The 20,471-nt window shown below is 41.3% G+C and overlaps 2 protein-coding genes across 4 annotated transcripts in view; both read right to left on the reverse strand.

Moving 5' to 3' along the window:
• Positions 1-3,755: 3,755 nt before the first annotated feature.
• LOC104218353 (sodium/proton antiporter 1) overlaps positions 3,756-20,471 on the reverse strand; it is a 34,851-nt gene continuing 18,135 nt past the window's right edge. For all 3 annotated transcript variants that reach the window (XM_070170772.1, XM_070170774.1, XM_070170773.1), the window contains exons 7-10: positions 6,146-6,207; positions 5,742-6,044; positions 4,259-4,553; positions 3,756-4,176 (exon numbers count right to left, since the gene is read on the reverse strand). In XM_070170772.1, coding sequence (XP_070026873.1) covers positions 4,057-4,176; positions 4,259-4,553; positions 5,742-6,044; positions 6,146-6,207 — 780 coding nt within the window. In that variant the 3' untranslated portion in view covers positions 3,756-4,056. The remainder of the gene's footprint in view (positions 4,177-4,258; positions 4,554-5,741; positions 6,045-6,145; positions 6,208-20,471) is intronic.
• Positions 9,323-14,335, reverse strand: LOC104210881 (uncharacterized). Its single transcript, XM_070170771.1, has 3 exons — positions 10,976-14,335; positions 9,982-10,884; positions 9,323-9,889 (listed from the first exon to the last, which is right to left on the reverse strand). The coding sequence occupies exons 1-2, from the start codon at positions 11,787-11,789 to the stop codon at positions 10,073-10,075; spliced, it is 1,626 nt and encodes a 541-aa protein (XP_070026872.1). The 5' UTR covers positions 11,790-14,335; the 3' UTR covers positions 9,323-9,889; positions 9,982-10,072.

Genomic DNA, 20,471 nt, shown 5'->3' on the forward strand with positions numbered 1-20,471 from the left:
CCATATATGCAAAAAATGTCTAATAGGAACAAAGTTTAAGTAGTATAAGTGTTTAATTGAAACATGATTCACATATAGTGGCATACAGGAAAATCCGAACAAGTTTATGGGGTAAAAATTGCATGGGGCGTCATATTTGGTCGCTCCGATTTAATCAATATTCATTTTTTTAAAAGTTTTAACTTGTACCCACTTTTTAAACAACTTCAGCTCCCTTTCTCTTCCTCAAAGTTATATCCGCCCTCAACATCTTTCTGAAGTCACACTGCACAGATTGTATTTCTGTCAGTATAGAAGAAATAAATAAGAAAAAAATAGAAATATATAGTGCAATTTCGCATCATAAATGCCTCTCCGAAGAATATCGAAGTCTTGTTGCTTGATTGAATGGTGACAATAGATGATCTGTTAAATGCTGATACAACTGGTTTACGACGAAGCTACAGATCCTATTTGATAATGCATGGCATTAGCAACAACATATTGGTGTCAAGTCTTATTGTAATTCTTCTATTCTTCAAATGTTGGGATGGCATACCACAACGTTTCCGTTTTATCGAGAGCAGTTTCCATTAACTATTGCATAATCCATCAGTACAGTAAATTACTTTCGTTGCTTGTTTCGATGTTCAAAGATGGAGTTCAGTAAGATGACGCTGGAAATCTTCTCGAAGTTAGAGCAGAAATGGCTGTATCATTATGAAGGGAAGAAGACTCTAGAGCTAAAGTTCGCCAGTTACAAACAAAAACTTCAGCTGTAGAGCTGAAGTTCGACAGTTACAAAACAAAAACTTCAGCTCTAGAGCTGAAGTTCGTCAGTTACGAAAACAAAAACTTCTGAAGTTCGCCAGTTACAAAACAAAAACTTCAGCTCTAGAGCTGAAGTTCGCCAGTTACAAAACAAAAACTTCAGCAATTACAAACAGAAACTTCAGCAAATAGAGAACAAAACTTCAGCTACTATACTTAAGTTCAGCAAGTACAAACAAAAACTTCACCACACTTGCTACTTCAGTCCTGTCTACTAGAATGCTGGAGTTTTGCGTGATTGCCTTTGCTACTTCAACCCCGTATGCTGCAGTTACGCGAAAAAGTGAGTACGCTTGCAATAGCGGGTACGTATGACTTTGGCCTTTTGCATTTCTATGGGCTTTAAGAGAAGAGCAATCTACGCTAAAGGGAGAAATTGAAAAATATCCAGATTTACAAGTAGTCATTCAAAAATAGTCACAGTTTCGAAAGTAATCAAAATTTAGTCACTTTTCATATAAAGAGAAATGTGAACGAAAACACTGTTCAAAATTCGGAAAATACTCCAGCATAACATACTGGAATTCCAGCATAACATATTGGAATTCCAGCATAATATACTGGAACTCCAGCATAATATACTGGAGTTCTAGTATAATATACCGGTCCAGCATAATATGCTGGAAGTTCATATACATTTGCTCTAATATCCAGTATATTATGCTGGAACTTTCCACGTGTTGGAGTTCCAGCATAATATGCTGGAAGTTCATATACAGGTGCATCGATCTCTAGTTTATTATGCTGGAACTTTGTCTGTTGCAGCAAAATAGTGGCTATTTTCCAATGACTTTGCAAACGCCGGCTATTTCTGAATGATCATTCCGAAAACTCGCTATCCCGTGCTATTTTTACACGCTAAATGGCTATACAACCCAAATTTATTACCCTTTTAATCTATTTTTAAAATAATTACAAAATATACCCGCCCAATTAAAATTTATTACCCATCTACCGAAACTCCAATCCTTAAGTCACAGAAAACTCCTAAAACCAAGCTGCCAAACTTTCCTAGCTATTCTTTGGTTATGACAAAATAATTTTCTTTTAATTCTACTTTTTTGTCTCCAAGATTGTTACTTTTGGAAAGAGCTAAACTTTTTCTTATTTCTCCCCATCTTTCTTTTAGTTCTATTTTATATTAAGTATTGAATTAGCTGGTAATTTGTTTAGTATTTGAATTTGCTGAGCACATAATTCAATTAAGTAAAAATTTCATATCTGAAAGGAAAAAAAAAAGTTAACTCCATGTGTTTGAGTTTAAAATATCAGATCTGAATTTTCATATATGTTTTGAAGTGTTTTATTATTGAAATTCAATGGGTCTTGTTCTATGATATGTAAATTATGGTATTAATAATAATTTTGGAGATCTTATTGTGACAAGAATCAAATTCGCCGTTGGAGGACCTTAAAACTAGAAACTCATAAATTGAAATTGTGGAGTTTGTAGTTGTTTTGATCCGATTCTGATTGGGATATGTTCGAAATATTAATTGGAGGATGGGGCTATTGTGAGTCAATTTGGTTGAGGTTTTGGAGTAGATATTTAAAATTTTGGTTGAAATTGAATTGCACTATCAAAGAAGACAAATTTGTACTGTATACCAAAATATTGTATTGTATACCATATTGGTATATAATAATTAATTCAAAAGTCTATCATTAATTACAACGGTATACTATTAAATTTTTTTTTTGAAGGAATGAACCAATCCTCTATGATACCCTGATAGTACATGATTATACCATGTGGGTACCATACAGGAATGAGTGAACCAGACCTCTATAATACCCTATCAGTATGTTATATATACTATATTAGTATCACAGAGGACTGAGTGTGAGTCTAGACAGAATGAACCAGACCTATATGACGGTATCATAGAGGACTGTTGAATCATTTTTTTTAATAAAGAAATTAACCAGTCCTCTATGATACCATGTCAGTATATGATATATACCATATGGGTATCATAGTATACTGCAACAATATACTTCAAATATATTATTTTTGGTATACTATATGCTAGAATAAGTTATTTTTTAATAATTAATATGAAAATAAAAATAAATAAATAAAATGTACTATATCAATTATATATATATATATATATATATATATATATATATATATATATATATATAGTAAAAAGAAAAAAAAATAAAGGAGTCTAAAACGTGTGCAGAATTAGATTATGAAAAAAATAGGAAATAAGGAATTTTTTTTTTGAAAATAATAATAAATGGAATTAAAAACGAAGAAAAAAATAAAATGAAAGGAAAAAAAAGAGAAGAGAAAACAAGTCTAATGTATAAGTTGTTCTAATAACTGACTAAGAGAAAATTAAAATGAGTAAAAAAAAGACAGAAGATATAGTATATCAGTTATAAAGAAAAGGTGAACGAATGTTTCCTGTATCAGTTACCTTTTATTACTGCATATAAAAAAAAAGGAGCAAAAAAAGTGAATAGAATAAGATTATGTAAAATAAAAGAGTTAAATGAAATTAGAAAAGTAGCAAGAAATAAAGAAAATAAACAAAAGAAATAAATAAATAAATAAATAAATAAGGAGCCAAAATTGAGTATGAAATCTGGTGAAAAAAAAAAGAAAAAAAATATGATTAGGAAAAAAAATTAAATGCATAGAAAAGGAGAAAAAAGAGCAAAAAATAAATAAAAAATAAGAAAAAGAAAAGAAGAAAAAAGAGACAATTATCCACAAAAGCTACAATGGATAGGAAGGGTAATTAGTTTGATACTTAGAAAAATAAATGGAGCATTTCGTTGTTCTCCCGTAGTTCAAACATAATGTTAGTAATTGTTTCATCAGATATTTTGGGGGTGTGAAGCAGTGCCAAACCAAGACAAGCCTGCGCATCTGTGACAAGGGAATTTTTACCTGCATTGGGTAAGTAATGCTGAATAAAGGGAGCTCCCTGTTGAATTAACTAAATTGAACTTAAGCTTTGACGATAGATCTTGCGTCTCATGCATAAGAAGTTATCTCCCAGCAGTCTCAAGTTTCTACTAAATTATTAATGCACTCTCACAGTACATTATTAATTTATTAATGACAAATCAATAAATTACATTATGGAGCTGAAATCCTCAGTCCCACTCTCTCCCCCAGCCAACACATTTCACCTCCACCACTAAAAGTCAAGTGTTCATATATTTGCTCACTCACTAAACAATAAGATGTACTAATAGCTTCAATGATCAAATGCCCATCTGAGTGAGTTATGAACCATGAAGAAAAGGAACTTGAGCCAGAGCTGTGGGAAGTGAGATGTTGAGATTATGTGTTGCTAGATATGCGGCAATACCGGCAGCATAGCCAGCAAAAGCAAACCCACTAACCTGCAGAGTAGAAAATAACAAATTATAATAGCAGAAATGTTTATTTTTTTCCAAGTGGAGCATCAAATAGCAGCAGTGGTACCTTTTTCATATACCAAAAGAAGTCGACCTTTTCCATTCCCATAAATGCTACTCCAGCTGCTGAGCCAATTACTAACATGGATCCACCAGTACCTGCACAAAATGCTACTAGTTGCCAGAACTCAGAATCTTGGGGAAAGGAGGATAGGTCGTACATTCCCATTGTGGCTGCAACCAGAGGAACATTGTCTATGATTGCTGAAACAACTCCAATTGCACTCGCAATAAGTTCAGTGCTTGGGATATGAGCATCGAGGTAATTTGCCAATTCTCGCAGAATACCTGCTGCCTCCAAGCTATGGAAAGGATGTTAATACACCAGAACAGCTAAGTAATGCTAAGCTTCCTAATTCAGATGGCATGGATAACAGTTGATAGTCACACAGTGCATGAGCAAAACACAGAGTAATAGATCCTACACCCACCCCCAATCCTAGAAGAACAATAAGATTTTCCCAATGATTTCACTTATAGAGGTTTACTCATATTAATACAACAACATACCCAGTATTATCCCACACCGTGGGGTTACTCCGTTTAATAAATACTTAGAACTAATCCATACCAAATGCCCTCGATTGCAGATTTTTGAACAGAGCTAGCTCACAACATCTATCGCACCAATATCATGCTATCCTCCAACCAAAGGAGGGAAACACCTGACCAGCTTCCTGGGTGGGGTTGGATCACCCCAGTGAGAAAATGCCCCACTTTTAGAACTATGGAAAAAGATTGTGGATATGGAAATGAAATTATATGGTGAAGTATCACTTTTATTTGGCAGTGAACATAGGGACATTTTTTTTATTTTTTTTGGGTTTTCAACCCGATATCTAGTATCCGCAATGGGGTCCGACTAAATCCGAGGGTAAAGTGCTCTCTAACAACTCCATACCCAGGGCTCGAACCCGAACCCGAAACCTCTGGTTAAAGGATGAAGAAGTACTTACCACTACACCACTACCCTTGTTGGTATATATAGGGACAATCGTCTACACGTCATTTCAGAATGGGGTGCATTACCTCATGTAAATTGCTCCAAATCATTTAAAAGATCGTGTAATTTACATTAAGTATTATGATGTATGGACCTATTCTATCAAGAGAAGGGTTTTGCGTGCATTTTTTTTATTACTATGCTGCTGTAAGGAGAGGAAGAAATATGTAATTTTTCCATAAAATATTTACTCAAGTAGTGAAGGATGCACTACAGCAATCCAAGTTCCAGAATTCTTGCTGTCAACCACAATTTATTTTTATCTTTTGCCAAATTCAGTAATTAACTGACATCTCATAGTAGAAAAGACCAGAACATTGTTCTAGTCAATAGAAGCAAAAAAGGAACAAGATTGCATTAATGTGAAATATGTGAATTTTGCACAAACAAGCATGTATTAAGACACATGAGAATATGTCATGATAGATTAACAATTCTGCTACAATATTGGAGGCAGAAACAATTAACCCAAAGGATTCTTCAATACCTGCTAACGGACAATAAGATTCCAAGGAAGAAAAGAGCTCCTTGAGTGTCAATGCGTGATAAAGCCTGTGGTACTTTCAGTCGCTGTCTTTCTGATTCTCCATAGTGAATTGCATCTGTGATTATCCAAAGAACTCCCAGTCCAAGCAGCATACCCATGTATGGTGGCAAACCAGTCAAGGCCTTGAAAACTGGTACAAACACTAAAGCCCCAAGTCCTACTGAGAAAACTAGCTGTCCTCGAGGAGCCATCTGTTCGGATGCCAGAACATCTGCGGAATTTTGTCCTTTCCCGTTTACTTCACTGAACATGGGAATAATATCACATATAGTTTCTTTCCTACTCTATTGCTTGAAATATTTCCGAAACTCAAGAAGCTCTTTAGGTCTATGCTATAAATGTACCTTGTAAGGGACAGCAGAGCCAAAGGAACAGCTAGAGAAACTGCTGATGGCAAAAATAAGCCCTGCGAAAAAATTAAGTGCATTGCACTTGTTACCAAGACTGGAATAGAAACTTCACTTGGCAACTGAAGTAAAGAGTTCTTTAAATGAAGACTGGACAAGCTTAGACATGATCTAGCAGAGTGAGAGTTCCAGAAATTAATGTACTAATTTTCAAAATATAACTATGTGAGAGATTATTACATTGAATAATAACGGCTTTCTCTCTCCCCGCTAGTGCTCTCTCTTCTACCAACTGATTTTCCACCGGCGTGACCGCCGGCGCCGGCAACCTCAGGTAAGCCATCCTCTCTCCCTTCCTCTCTCCTCCCCCCTCCTCTCTCTTTCCTCTGTTTTAACGCCAGTAATTTCTGGCCGGCGACCTCCAATCGCATCTCCTCTGTCTTTCTTCTCTTCTCCTCTCTCCCTTCTTCTCTCTTATCCCCCTAAACCTGTCTCTCTTTCCCTACTGCTCATTTTTCCCAACCCTTCTTGAGCCCAAATTTCAGTTCCGAAACCCTAGCAGCCCTGCCGGCAACCTCTGGCCGATGACCCTCCTTGTTGTCCCCCCCTTTTCGAGTCTGTCCAGGTCCACCCCTGCGACAGGTTGACAGCCCCCCTCCCTGTTGGTTTCGTGGTGGTTGTGTGCGATTTTTTTGCGGCTGCCGAGGCGAGCGCGAGGCATATGGGCGAGCAGAGCGGAGCATCACCGGCTAGTGTGTGCAAAGGTTGGCGAGAGTTGGAAGGACGCACGACAAATTTATGTGACCTCGGGTGCATCAAGTCATATTTCTAGGTTCTTTCCATCGGGAGTTGGTACTTCCCCCATTCCTGTCTCTTTCTTTATGATAGTTAAATTGTGGCTATTTAGTTAGCATCACTTTTAGCATATTATTAGAGTTCTTGTAGTTGCTACCTGTTATTTTCTAGTTTGGGTCCTTGTTAGTGTTTTCTGTAGTCTGTCGTAGGTATAGTGGCGGTGGTCTGGGATGGTAGAGTAAGGTCATGTCCTCGGGGGGTGCCGGGGGTGAGAAGGGGGGTAGGGAGGGGTCAGTGGATGGGACGGGAGGCAAGGAGGGTAAGGGGAAAGAGGGATCTTGTAGATTGAGGATTGAGTCGTGGAATATAGGCACGCTAACGAGTAAGTCTACTGAGTTGGCGAAGATTCTCCAGAAGAGGAAGGTCAATATAGCTTGTGTCCAGGAGACTAGGTGGGTAGGGTCGAAGGCGAGGAATGCGGACGGGTATAAGCTGTGGTACTCTGGGGTCATGAGGGGTAAGAATGGAGTAGGTATCTTATTGGATAAGGATCTTAGAGAGTCTGTGGTTAAGGTTAGGCGAGTGAATGATAAGCTAATGTTTATTAAGTTGGTGATTGGTGAGTGCACCCTCAATGTTGTTAGCGCTTACGCGCCGCAAACGGGCTTGAATGAGGAGGTTAAGAGGCGCTTTTGGGAGGGTTTGGACGAGATTGTGCGTAGTATTCCACCTACTGAAAGGTTATTTATTGGAGGGGATTTTAATGGCCATATTGGGTCGGCTGCTAATAGCTATGGCGAGGCGCATGGTGGCTTTGGCCTTGGGGATAGGAACGGAGGAGGTACTTCGCTGTTAGATTTCGCTAAGGCCTTCGAGCTGGTGATTGCGAACTTGACTTTTCCGAAGAGGGAGGAGCATCTGGTAACTTTCCAAAGTTCGGCGGTGAAGACTCAGATTGATTACCTTCTCTTTAGAAGGTGTGATAGAGGGTTGTGCAAGGATTGCAAGGTTATCCCGGGAGAGACCCTCGCGACTCAGCATAGGTTCTTAGTGATGGACGTTGGTATTATGATAAAGAGGAAGAAGAGGTATGCTGGTGGCCATCCGAGGATTAGATGGGGAGCTTTAACTAAGGATAAAGCCCAGGAGTTGGAAGGGAGGTTATCCGCTATGGGAGCTTGGAGGAGTAGTGGGACGCAAGCACTGTGGTCAACGACAACGAACTATGTGAGGGAGGCGGCGAGAGAGACGCTAGGGATATCGAAGGGTTATTCTGCCAGGCATCAAGGCTACTGGTGGTGGAATGACGTAGTCCAAGGTAAAGTGGAGGCGAAGAAGATAGCGTATGTGAAGTAGGTAGGGAGCACAAGCGAGGAGGAGAGGAGAGCGAATAGAGAGAGGTACAAGGTGGCGAGGAAGGAGGCAAAGCTAGCGGTCACGGAGGCTAAGAAATCAGCGTTTGGTCGTCTGTACGAGGAATTGGGGGAAAAAGGCAGGGACAGGAAGTTGTTTCGGCTGGCTAAAGTGAGGGAGAGTAAGGCTCGGGATCTGGACCAAGTAAGGTGCATCAAAGACAAGGATGGTAGAGTATTGATGGGAGAGTCCCAGATTAAGCAGATATGGCAGACGTACTTCCATGGTCTTCTAAACGAGGAGGGGGACGGGGATATAGTGCTAGGGGATTTGGGGCATTCGGAGAGTCTCCGAGATTTTAGGTATTGCAGGCGCTTTAAGGTGGAGGAGGTCGTGGGGGCTTCGCGTAAGATGAGTAGGGGCAGAGAGACCGTGCCAGACGAAATTCCGGTTGAGTTTTGGAAGTGGGTAGGTAGAGCAGGATTAGAGTGGCTGACTGGGTTGTTCAATGTGATTTTTAGGATGAAGAGGATGCCGGATGAGTGGGGGTGGAGTACAGTGGTACCGCTGTACAAGAACAAAGGTGATATCCAGTGTTGTAACAATTATAGGGGTATCAAGTTACTAAGCCATATAATTAAAGTCTGGGAGAGAGTGATGGAGGTGAGGGTGAGGAAGACGACGTCTATATCCGACAATCAGTTTGGGCTCATGTCGGGTCGCTCCACTACGGAAGCTATCCACCTTATTAGGAGGTTGGTGGAACATTACAGGGATAAGAAGAAGGATCTGCACATGGTGTTTATTAACTTGGAGAAAGCGTATGACAAGGTCCCTAGGGAGGTGCTCTGGAGATGTCTTGAGGTAAAGGGCAGTGTTTTGGAAAGCGTTAAGCGCAAAAAAGCGATGAGGCCTCGCTTCACAGAAGCGAGAAGTGCGAAGCGAAGCGCACGCTTTTTTGCTGTGAAGCGCAATTTAACACATAAATAAAAAAAAAAAAATAGGCATAGATAAATGGCTAAGAACTCATTAAAAATAACATATGAAGCAAATGTTTCAATTCTTGAATCAAGAAGCAAATAATAGATACTAAAACTAGATAGTGAATAATCCTCAAAAGTCATAACATATTAAGCAAATGCAAAACAAAATCACAAAAGGAGCAACATCCTATTCTTCAACAAGATCTCCAAACTCTTGAAGTGTCATCATGTTCGAGTTATTATATTGGTCATCATCATCTTCTTCTTCATCGGAGGCTTCATTAATTAGGGTTCTACTTGTACATGTACTTGTAGATACTCTTTCTTTGCTCCTTAAAGTACTTCCCCTAAAACCATAAACACTCTCTTCAACTCCATTTGCCATAGCAACATGACCAAAAGTGAGACCTTCTCCTTCAAACACTTCTTCTTCTTCATGATTTTCGGGGCCTCCGGTTAACCATTCATTTGCTTCATCAATGTTATCCAATAAAATTGGATCAATGATATTGCGAGCTTTGTAACGACGAGCCAATGTTCTATTATATTTTACGAACACGAGATCATTGAGTTTCTTTAGCTCAAGCCTGTTCCTCTTCTTAGTATGAATCTTCATAATAAGATGTAGAAAGTAACTAAGAGGAGTACTTAGGACAATTGAGATAAACTTTAATTTAGTAATAATGTAATATAGCTTCTCACATGTTCATAAACACTCCAATTTCTCTCGCATCCGGATGAGCTACAAGTTAAGCTTTGAACTCTAATAGCAAATTGTTGCAAGTTTGGAACTTCATAACCAATTGCATCCACCATTCAACCGTAGAAGTATTATTTTAGAAGTTAATAACTTGAAAGTTAAAGCTCTAAAGAGTAAAACAATTGAAAAAAGTTGCTCACCTGGTGCCAATTTGATTCTGCCTCTAATGGCCGAAGCTAATCCAAGAATTCCATCGGCTTGCATATACACACCAAGCTCTTGCCCTATTTTGTCTTGCATCGCTTCATCTGGCACCAACTTCGCAACACATGCATGATACCCCTTCCAAACGTTTAAATCTAAAGTCTTGTTCTCATTGTTTGTGTAAAACAATCCGGGGTTCAAAATATGCCCTGCTGCATGTAAAGGTTGATGAAGCTGATCATCCCACCTTTTATCAATGATTTCAAACACTCTCTCATATTTCCTCCTATCATGATCAAATGCCTTCTCAATAGCTTCTTTAGCCCTATCCAGGGCTTCATAAATGTATCCCATTGGTGGTTTTTTCTCCCCATCCACCAAACGAAGTACACTAACCAAAGGATTACCAATTTTAAGTGCTTGAACAGTGTCATTCCAAAAATATGGACCAATAATAAATCTCGCAACTTCTTTCCCAAGAGCTTCCTTTGCATAGATACTCTCACTCCATTCGGTTGACAAGACCAAGGTTCGCAAATTTTGCTTTTGCAGGTAAAAGCTATGCAAGGTCAAGATAGCTGTTGCGAATCTTGTCTTAGCCGATTTCACCAAATTTCTTTGTTTTGTGTATCTCCTTATCATGTTCAACAACAACGGCCTTTGACTAATGTAAGAATGTATCTTGATCGCCTTAGCAAAAACTGTAGGAAGTCAAATTTCATAGTTAATAAGTATAAGCAATTAACATGAAGGTTAAAAACTTAAAATAGAAAATAAGAACCGCTTATTCACCTGTAGAATATGGGGCTAAATTGAAAATGTCACCAAACATCAAGTTGATACAATGTGCAGCACAAGGAGTCCAATAAATATTTGGGAAAACTCCTTTCAACATGTCACCCGCTTTTTTATTCTCACTTGCGTTATCAATGACAACTTGAACCACATTTTCCGGTCCAACTTTCAATATTGTCTTCTCAAACAAGTTGAACATTTTATTGGAATTGGTTGAGGAGTCACTAGCATCATAAGATTCAAGAAACACACTACCTCTCGGAGAATTCACCAAAACATTAATGACCATTTTTTCATTTTTTGCAATCCATTTGTCCATCATAATGGAACAACCACAAGCTTTCCCATTGTGCCTTATGCTCCTCGACAAACTTGTCTGTCTTCTCCACCTCATTTTTAGACAAGGAACTCTTACTTCGTGATAGGTAGGGGGCTTCATTCCCGGGCCATATTGGCCAACAGCCTCAATGAATTCACCAAAACTATCGGTGTAATTCACACAATTAAAAGGGAGCCCCGCATCATACATCCACCTTGCAAAAGCATCTACAACACGCTCCCTCAAACTCTTCCTACAAGATTCTAAGTCAACAGCTTCACCCTTTCTCTTTTCATTTGGTTTTTGTGAGAAAAAAAGATTAAGAGGACCTTTCATATTGCTACTGGCGGTGGATGATCCACTTCCGCTTGTTGAATTCTTTCTTTGAGATTTAGAGGGAGGTGGCCTCATTATATCATTGACTTCAAGGTCATCCTCATCCATTTGACTATCTTCATCAAGAAGATTAATCATAGATGCTCCATGGCTCATTGGATTTTTTAACTCATTTTTTTCTCAACATAATCTCTCATTTCTTTCTTAATAGTATCCGAAACACTTGGACATTCTTTGACATCTCTAAAACCACCGATTAGATGTCTCTTGTGACAATGTATTCCACCGTTATAAATTTTTTGACAAAAGATACATTGCACTCTTGAGTTATTATTTCCAACTGCAACTCCATACGCCCAAGCTGGATCTCTTTTTTGGCTTGATGCCATTGAATAATCAAATTAAATTTACTACAATCAACAACCAAAAAAAAAATAACAATTAATTCACAGAAGAAAACAAAAAACAGAAAACAGAGCATAACAGAAGAAAAAGAAGTCGTATCATGATAACAGAAGAAAAAGAAGTCGTTTAGGGCAAAAAATGAGCGCTTAAAAAGTGAAAAAAATTGAAAGAAGAATAGAAGAGAAGAAGAATAATAGAAGAAGACAGAAAACAGAGCATGAAGAAGAAGAACAGAAGAACTGAAGAAGAAGAAGAAGACTAGAAGAAGAACAGAAGAAGAAGAAGAAGAAGAAGAAACTTACCGAGATTTGGAGATGAAGTCGTCGCTGGACTTCGCTGGGCTGGAGAAGAAGACCTTTGTATGTTTTGGTAACAGATGCCTTCTGCTCGTATGTTTATTTGCCTAAATTTTTTAAAAAAGCCCTAGCGGATGCCTTCTGCTCGCTTAAGCGAGCTTTTTCTCGCAATTTCTAACTCGTCGCTTCTTGCTTAAGCGAGAAAAGTGCTCGCTTTTCTCATGTGAGTCGCCTGTTTACCAAAAAAGCGCTACCACTGCGCCTCGCCTCGCTTCATCGCTTAAAGCGAGAAGCGGGCGCTTTTAATAACACTGGTAAAGGGCGTGCCGGTAGCTTACATCAGAGCGATCAAGGACATGTATGATGGAGCTAAGACTAAGGTTAGGGCTGTGGGAGGCGACTCGGAGCATTTCCCAGTTGTTATGGGGTTACACCAAGGCTCTGCGCTTAGCCCGTTCTTATTTGCCTTGGTGATGGATGCACTGACACACCATATTCAAGGGGAAGTGCCATGGTGTATGTTATTTGCTGATGACATAGTTCTAATTGATGAGATGAGGGACGGTGTTAACGAGAGGTTGGAGGTTTGGAGACAGACCCTCAAGTCTAAGGGTTTCAAATTGAGCAGGTCTAAGACAGAGTACCCGGAGTGCAAGTTTAGCGCTTAGACGAAGGAAGTAGGAAGGGACGTGAGGCTCGGATCACAGGTCATCCCCAAGAGAGATAGCTTCAAGTACCTTGGGTCGGTGATTCAGGGGGACGGAGAGATCGACGAGGACGTCACTCACCGTATAGGGGCGGGCTAGATGAAATGGAGGTTTGCATCTGGAGTCTTGTGTGACAAGAAAGTGCCACCGATACTCAAAGGTAAGTTTTATAGAGCTGTGGTTAGACCGGCCATGTTGTATGGGGCAGGGTGTTGCCCGGTTAAGAACTCACATATCCAGAGGATGAAGGTAGCAGAGATGAGGATGTTGGGGTGGATGTGCGGGCACACTAGAATAGACAAGATTAGAAATGAAGATATTCGGGAGAAGGTAGGTGTGGTCCCTGTAGATGACATGATGCGGGAAGTGAGGCTCAGATGGTTCGGGCACGTACGGAGGAGAAGCCTTGATGCTCCGGTGAGGAGGTGTGAGCACTTGGCTGTGGTGGGTACGAGAAGTGGTAGAGGGCGGCCTAAGAAGTATTGGGGAGAGGTGATCAGGCACTTGTAGGCTAGGGGGTAGTAGAGCTTTCCCTACTTCATACCCGGGGTGAGGCGGGGTTGGATAGGGTTGATCTTAGATAGATTGCGGTTTATGTTGAGTCCACACTATCCTTGCTATTTATCTTAGCCCCGGGCCTTAGATACTGGTTATTGTTGTTGCATGTCATTTATCTTTTGGTTTTTATGCTTCTGTTACTATTTCTACAGTTTTTGTTGAAGTTACTGATGAATTGTCATTGCTTATTTTTATTTCCGTTTCTTTGAGCCGAGGGTCTATCGGAAATAGCTTTTCTGCCCTATCGGGGTAGGGGTAAGGTCTGCGTACACATTACCCTCCCCAGACCTCACTTTTGTGGGATTTTACTGGGTAGTAGTTGTTGTTGTTGTAACTATGTGAAAGATTATGAAAGTCACTCGTTTCTTTTTTTCTTTGTTTAAATGAATATACGTTGCGGATAGAATCAGTGGCAGCATTGAAATAAAATTTCCTTTATCACTAAAAACTTATATATTTCTTTCCTCTCCTTTCTTTCCGTCTTGCATACTTAATTCCATAAATAAGTGCAGTTTGAGAGAATGCACCTGAGTTGTAAGCATCATGCATTCATTTCAACTCTACCTTCACTCATAGCGTCAAATATATATCCAACTAAACTTAAATGAGCATTCTCTTCTCTCTTCTCTCTCTCCTCTCCTCTTTCTGAACCCTAAGCAGCAGGCAAAGAGCAGTCACTGCAGGCGACTGAAAATTCGACGGCAGCAGCAGGTAGACCCCCTTCCCTCTCCTCTCTCTCTTTCTCTTCTCTTCTCTCCTCTCCCCCTCTCCCTCCCTCCCTCCTGAACCCTAAGCAGACGACTTCTTTCGCCTGCTCCCCTCTCCACCCCTCTCTGACCTGCTCTCTTCTCCCTCTCTAGCCCTCTCCCCTCTCTCTCTTTCCCTCCCTCCCGTCAGCCGCATCTAAATAGGTAAAAGGCAGTATATCCGACCCCTCTTTTCTTCCTCTCGATCTTGTTCCTTTTCGTGGCACGACTTCGGGACGACGAGGACGAGACGACAGTGGAACCAGTGCGTGGGTGGAAGCACTATTTTGTCATCTCCAACTACTAATCAGGCCCACGTTTCCGTACAGTCACATTACCGGCAGAATTTTTCTGCACCGGTGGTCACATCTTCAGTTCCAACATGTCCAATAACTTCGGGCAGCTTTCCGGCGAGCTTCACCATTTCCGGCGACTAAATTCCTCGACTACAACACCAGGTTCTACCGTTCTTGTTCTATTATATTCTATTGCTTGTTCATTCTTTGATACTAGTTTTGTGTATCCAGTTTATTGTTTTGTTCTTTCTTATTAGTTGTGTATATACCGTTTCTTGTTGTGTTCTCCAAGATTTGTTATATTATTCTTGTGTTCTATTTCCCTGTGTCGGCAGTCTTTGATTGTGTTTAATACATATTTTTTGGTTGCCTCGCCGGCTACCCATAGTTGGATTGATTGCTCTAGGTAGACAACACTTGCTTGCTTTGCGGTACTTGCAATTAGTGTCTATAAGTTCTAAGTTATCATCTATATCATTTTAACTGCCCGCATGCATGGTGGTAGATTAGAAACGAGGTAGATTAACTGCCCTAGTGCTTGCTTGTTTTACTATACTCGTAGTAGCGCCTTTTGAGTTTTTTTTAGCCTTTCGAATTCTTAGCTTATATTCCTTTGTTTTCGCTCTTTGCTATTTAAGTGGTAGTGATTACTTAATACCTCTTAGACTATAGTGGTTGTGGTGAATAATGGGAGAGTAAGTTCACGCCCTCGGGTGGGGTAGGGGGTGGGGAGCAGGGTGGTAAAGGGGTTAAGGGAGCCAAGGCTGAGAGTTTGGTCCTGGAACATAAGGACATTGACGAGGAAGTCTATAGAGTTAACTAAGATTCTCCAGAAGAGGAAGATCAACATAGTATGTGTCCAGGAGACTAGATGAGTGGGCATTAAGGCTCGGGATTTAGATGGGTTTAAACTGTAATACTCAGGAGGTGTTGGGGGCAAGAACGAGGTAGGTATTTTAGTTGACGAGGGACCTAAGGGAGCTAGTGGTCGTGGTTAGCAGGGTAAACGATAGGTTGATGAGTATTAAGCTTGTAGTTGGAGGGTTTACTGTAATTGTGATTAGTGCATACGCTTCTCAGGTAGGCTTGGACCAGGAGGTCAAGAGGCAATTTTGTGAGGATTTGGAAGAAATGGTGCGTGGTATCCCGCACACCGAGAAGCTTTTCATTGGAGGGGATTTCAATGGCTATATTGGCGCTAATGCTAGGGGTTATGATGATGTGCATGGCGGATTCGGTTTTGGGGATAGGAAGAGAAAGGTACCTCACTGTTGGATTTCGCTAGAGCTTTTGATTTGGTGATAGCTAACTCGAGTTTTCCGAAGAGGGAGGAGCACCTGGTCACCTTCCGGAGTTCGGTGGCCAAGATTTAAATTGATTACCTTCTCTGCAGAAAATGTGATAAAGTTTTATACACTATTTGCAAGGTCATCCCGAGTGAGTATCTCAAGACCCAACATAGACTCCTAGTAATGGACCTGGAGATCAGGAGGAGTAGGAGGAAGAGGGCGATGTGCAGGCAACCCAAGATCAAGTGGGGTAACTTGACTAAGGACAAAACTCTGGAGTTGGGGAAGAGGTTGCGAGCTATGAGGGCATGGAAGAGCAGGGGGGACGCGACTAGGATGTGGACCACCACAGCGAATTAGGGAAGCTGCTAGAGAGATCTTAGGGGTCACGAAGGGTTATTCTGGGGGTCACAAAGGCGACTGGTGGTAGAATAGAGAGGTCCAAGATAAAGCGGAAGCCAAAAAAGCGGCTTATTTGAAGTTAGCAGAGTACAAACAAGGAAAAAAGGACATACCAGGAGTGTTATAAGAAGGCAAAGAAAGAGGCGAAGTTAGTAGTTACGGCGGTGAAGACAACAGCGTTTGGATATCTGTACGAGGAACTCGAGGGAAAAAGCGGAACCGGTTGGCCAATGTGAGGGAGAGAAAGGCCCGTGACTTGGACCAAGTGAAGTGCATCAAAGACGAGGACAGCAAAGAATTGATGGACGAAGCACATATTAGACGAAAATGGAAGACATACTTCCATAAATTGTTGAACAAGGAGAGCAACATAAGCATCGTGCTGGGTAAGTTGGAGCACTCCGAGAGTCGGCGTGATTTTAGGTATTGTAGGCGTATCAAGGCAAAAGAGGAGGAGGAGGCGACGCGTAAGATGAGCAGGGGCAGATCGACGGTACCAGACAAAATTCCGATAGAATTTTGGAAGAATGCGGGCCGCAGGCTTGGAATGGCTTATTGGGTTTAGTTTTAAGACAAAATGATGCCTGAAGAATGGAGATGTAGTACGATGGTTCCGTTGTACAAGAACAAGGGTGATTGATATCCAAAATTGCAACAACTACAGAAGTATTAGGACCACCACAACGAATTAGGGAAGCTGCTAGAGAGATCTTAGGGGTCACGAAGGGTTATTCTGGGGGTCACAAAGGCGACCTGTTGTAGAATGGAGAGGTCCAAGATAAAGCGGAAGCCAAAAAAGCGGCTTATTTGAAGTTAGCAGAGTACAAACGAGGAGAAAAGGACATATCAGGAGTGTTATAAGAAGGCAAAGAAAGAGGCGAAGTTAGTAGTTACGGCGGTGAAGACAATAGTGTTTGGATATCTGTACGAGGAACTCGAGGGCAAAAGTGGAACCGGTTGGCCAATGTGAGGGAGAGAAAGGCCTGTGACTTGGACCAAGTGAAGTGCATCAAAGACGAGGACGGCAAAGTATTGATGGACGAAACACATATTAGACGAAAATGGAAGACATACTTCCATAAATTGTTGAACAAGGAGAGCAACGTAAGCATCGTGCTGGGTAAGTTGGAGCACTCCGAGAGTCGGCGTGATTTTAGGTATTGTAGGCGTATCAAGGCAGAAGAGGAGGAGGAGGTGATGCGTAAGATGAGCAGGGGCAGATCGACGGTACCAGACAAAATTCCGATAGAATTTTGGAAGAATGCGGGTCGTAGGCTTGGAATGGCTTATTGGGTTATTTAATGTTATTTTTAAGACAAAAATGATGCCCGAAGAATGGAGATGTAGTACGATGGTTCCGTTGTACAAGAACAAGGGTGATTGATATCCAAAATTGCAACAACTACAGAAGTATTAGGACCATCATAGTGAATTATGGAAGCTGCTAGAGAGATCTTAGGGGTCACGAAGGGTTATTCTGGGGGGCCACAAAGGCGACCGGTTGTAGAATGGAGAGGTCCAAGATAAAGCGGAAGCCAAAATAGCGGCTTATTTGAAGTTAGCAGAGTACAAACAAGGAGAAAAGGACATACCAGGAGTGTTATAAGAAGGCAAAGAAAGAGGCGAAGTTAGTAGTTACGGCGGTGAAGACAACAGTGTTTGGATATCTGTACGAGGAACTCGAGGGCAAAAGTGGAACCGGTTGGCCAATGTGAGGGAGAGAAAGGCCCGTGACTTGGACCAAGTGAAGTGCATCAAAGACGAGGACGACAAAGTATTGATGGACGAAGCACATATTAGACGAAAATGGAAGACATACTTCCATAAATTGTTGAACAAGGAGAGCAACATAAGCATCGTGCTGGGTAAGTTGGAGCACTCCGAGAGTCGGCGTGATTTTAGATATTGTAGGCGTAACAAGGTAGAAGAGGTGGAGGAGGCGATGCGTAAGATGAGCAGAGGCAGATCGACGGGACCAGGAAATTTTGGAAGAATGCGGGCCGCAGGCTTGGAATGGCTTATTGGGTTATTTAATGTTATTTTTAAGACAAAAATGATGCCCGAAGAATGGAGATGTAGTACGATGGTTCCGTTGTACAAGAACAAGGGTGATTGATATCCAAAATTGCAACAACTACAGAGGTATTAGGACCACCACAGCGAATTAGGGAAGCTGCTAGAGAGATCTTAGGGATCACAAAGGGTTATTCTGGGGGTCACAAAGGCGACCGGTGGTAGAATGGAGAGGTCCATGATAAAGCGGAAGCCAAAAAAGCAGCTTATTTGAAGTTAGCAGAGTACAAACGAGGAGAAAAGGACATACCAGGAGTGTTATAAGAAGGCAAAGAAAGAGGCGAAGTTAGTAGTCACGGCGGTGAAGACAACAGTGTTTGGTCATTTGTACGAGGAACTCGAGGGCAAAAGTGGAACCGGTTGGCCAATGTGAGGGTGAGAAAGGCCCGTGACTTGGACCAAGTGAAGTGCATCAAAGACGAGGACGGCAAAGTATTGATGGACGAAGCACATATTAGACGAAAATGGAAGACATACTTCCATAAATTGTTGAACAAGGAGAGCAACATAAGCATCGTGCTGGGTAAGTTGGAGCACTCCGAGAGTCGGCGTGATTTTAGGTATTGTAGGAGTATCAAGGTAGAAGAGGTGGAGGAGGCGATGCGTAAGATGAGCATGGGCAGATCGACGGGACCAGGCTTGGAGTGGCTTATTGGGTTATTTAATGTTATTTTTAAGAAAAAATGATGCCCGAAGAATGGAGATGTAGTACGATGGTTCCGTTGTACAAGAACAAGGGTGATTGATATAAAAAATTGCAACAACTACAGAGGTATAAAGTTGTTAAGTCACAATACGATGGTTTGGGGAGGATGGTAAAAGTCAGGGTGAGGAGGAGCGTTCAACTACGGAAGCTATTCATCCGGTGAGGAGATTAGTGGAGCAGTATAGGGAAAGGAAGAAGGACTTGCATATGGTGTTCATTGACCTTGAAAACGCGTACGATAAAGTTCCGAGGGAGGTTCTGTGGAGGTGTTTGGAGGTTAGCGACATTCCAGTAACGTACACTTAGGGTGATTAAGGATATATAGTGCTAAGACTAGGATGATGAGTGTGGGAGGTGACTCGGAACACTTCTTAGTTGTGATGGGGCTGCACCAGGGATCGACTTTCAGCCTGTTTGTTTTTGCCTTGGCGACGGACGTACCGACGCGGCACATCCAAGGGGAGGTGTCATGTTGCATGTTATTTGCCGATGATATAGTGTTGATCGACGAGATGCGAGGCGGGGTTAACGCGAGGTTGGAGGTTTGGAGACAGGCCTTGGAATCTAAAGATTTCAAGTTGAGCAGGACCAAAACAGAATACTTGGAGTGTAAATTCAGTGACGGGACTCATGAAGCAGACATGGATGTGAAGCTTGATACTCAAGTTATCCACAAGAGAGATAGTTTCAAGTATCTCGGGTTTATTATCCAAGGTAACCGGGAGATTGACGAGGATGTCACATATTGTATTTGAGCGGGATAGATAAAATGGAGGCTCGCATCCGGTGTTCTATGTGATAAGAATGTACCGCCAAGACTTAAGGGTAAAATTTACAGAGTGGTGGTTCGACCAACTCTGTTGTATGGGGCTGAGTGTTGGCCAATCAAGAACTCCCATGTGCAGAAGATGAAAGTAGCAGAAATGAGGATGTTAAGATGGATGAGTGTGTGTACCACGAGAGATAAGTTTAGGAATGAAGTTATTCGGTACAATGTGGGAGTGGTCTCCGTAGAAGTCGAGGCTGAAATGGTTCGGGCACGTTAAGAGGAGAAGCATGGATGTTCTTGTTAGGAGGTGTGAGAGGTTGGCCATGGCGGGTTTGAGAAGAAGCCGAGGTAGGCCAAAGAAGTACTAGGGGGAAGTGATTAGGCAGGACATAGCGCTGTTTCAACTTACCGAAGACAGAACCCTTGATAGGAGGGTGTGGAGGTCGAGAATTAGGGTAGAAGGTTAGTAAGGAGTTGAAAGTTTCTCCTTTTCTAACCAGTAGTATTAGTAGCATGCATGTACCTTCTTATTCTCAGATCTATATTACGTCATGTTGTTTAGTTCGTTTCAGTTATCGTATTTCCCTGTTG

The sequence above is a fragment of the Nicotiana sylvestris genome, chromosome 3, assembly GCF_000393655.2.
Source record: "Nicotiana sylvestris chromosome 3, ASM39365v2, whole genome shotgun sequence".
Taxonomy (NCBI): Eukaryota; Viridiplantae; Streptophyta; class Magnoliopsida; order Solanales; family Solanaceae; genus Nicotiana; species Nicotiana sylvestris.

Bases quoted from the DNA above. Each gene is read 5' to 3' on its own strand.
- LOC104210881 (XM_070170771.1), bottom strand. From the start codon at position 11,789: ATGAGCCATGGAGCATCTATGATTAATCTTCTTGATGAAGATAGTCAA. The intron at 10,885-10,975 runs GTGAATAAGCGG...GACTTCCTACAG, and splicing joins TTTAGCCCCATATTCTACAG to TTTTTGCTAAGGCGATCAAG.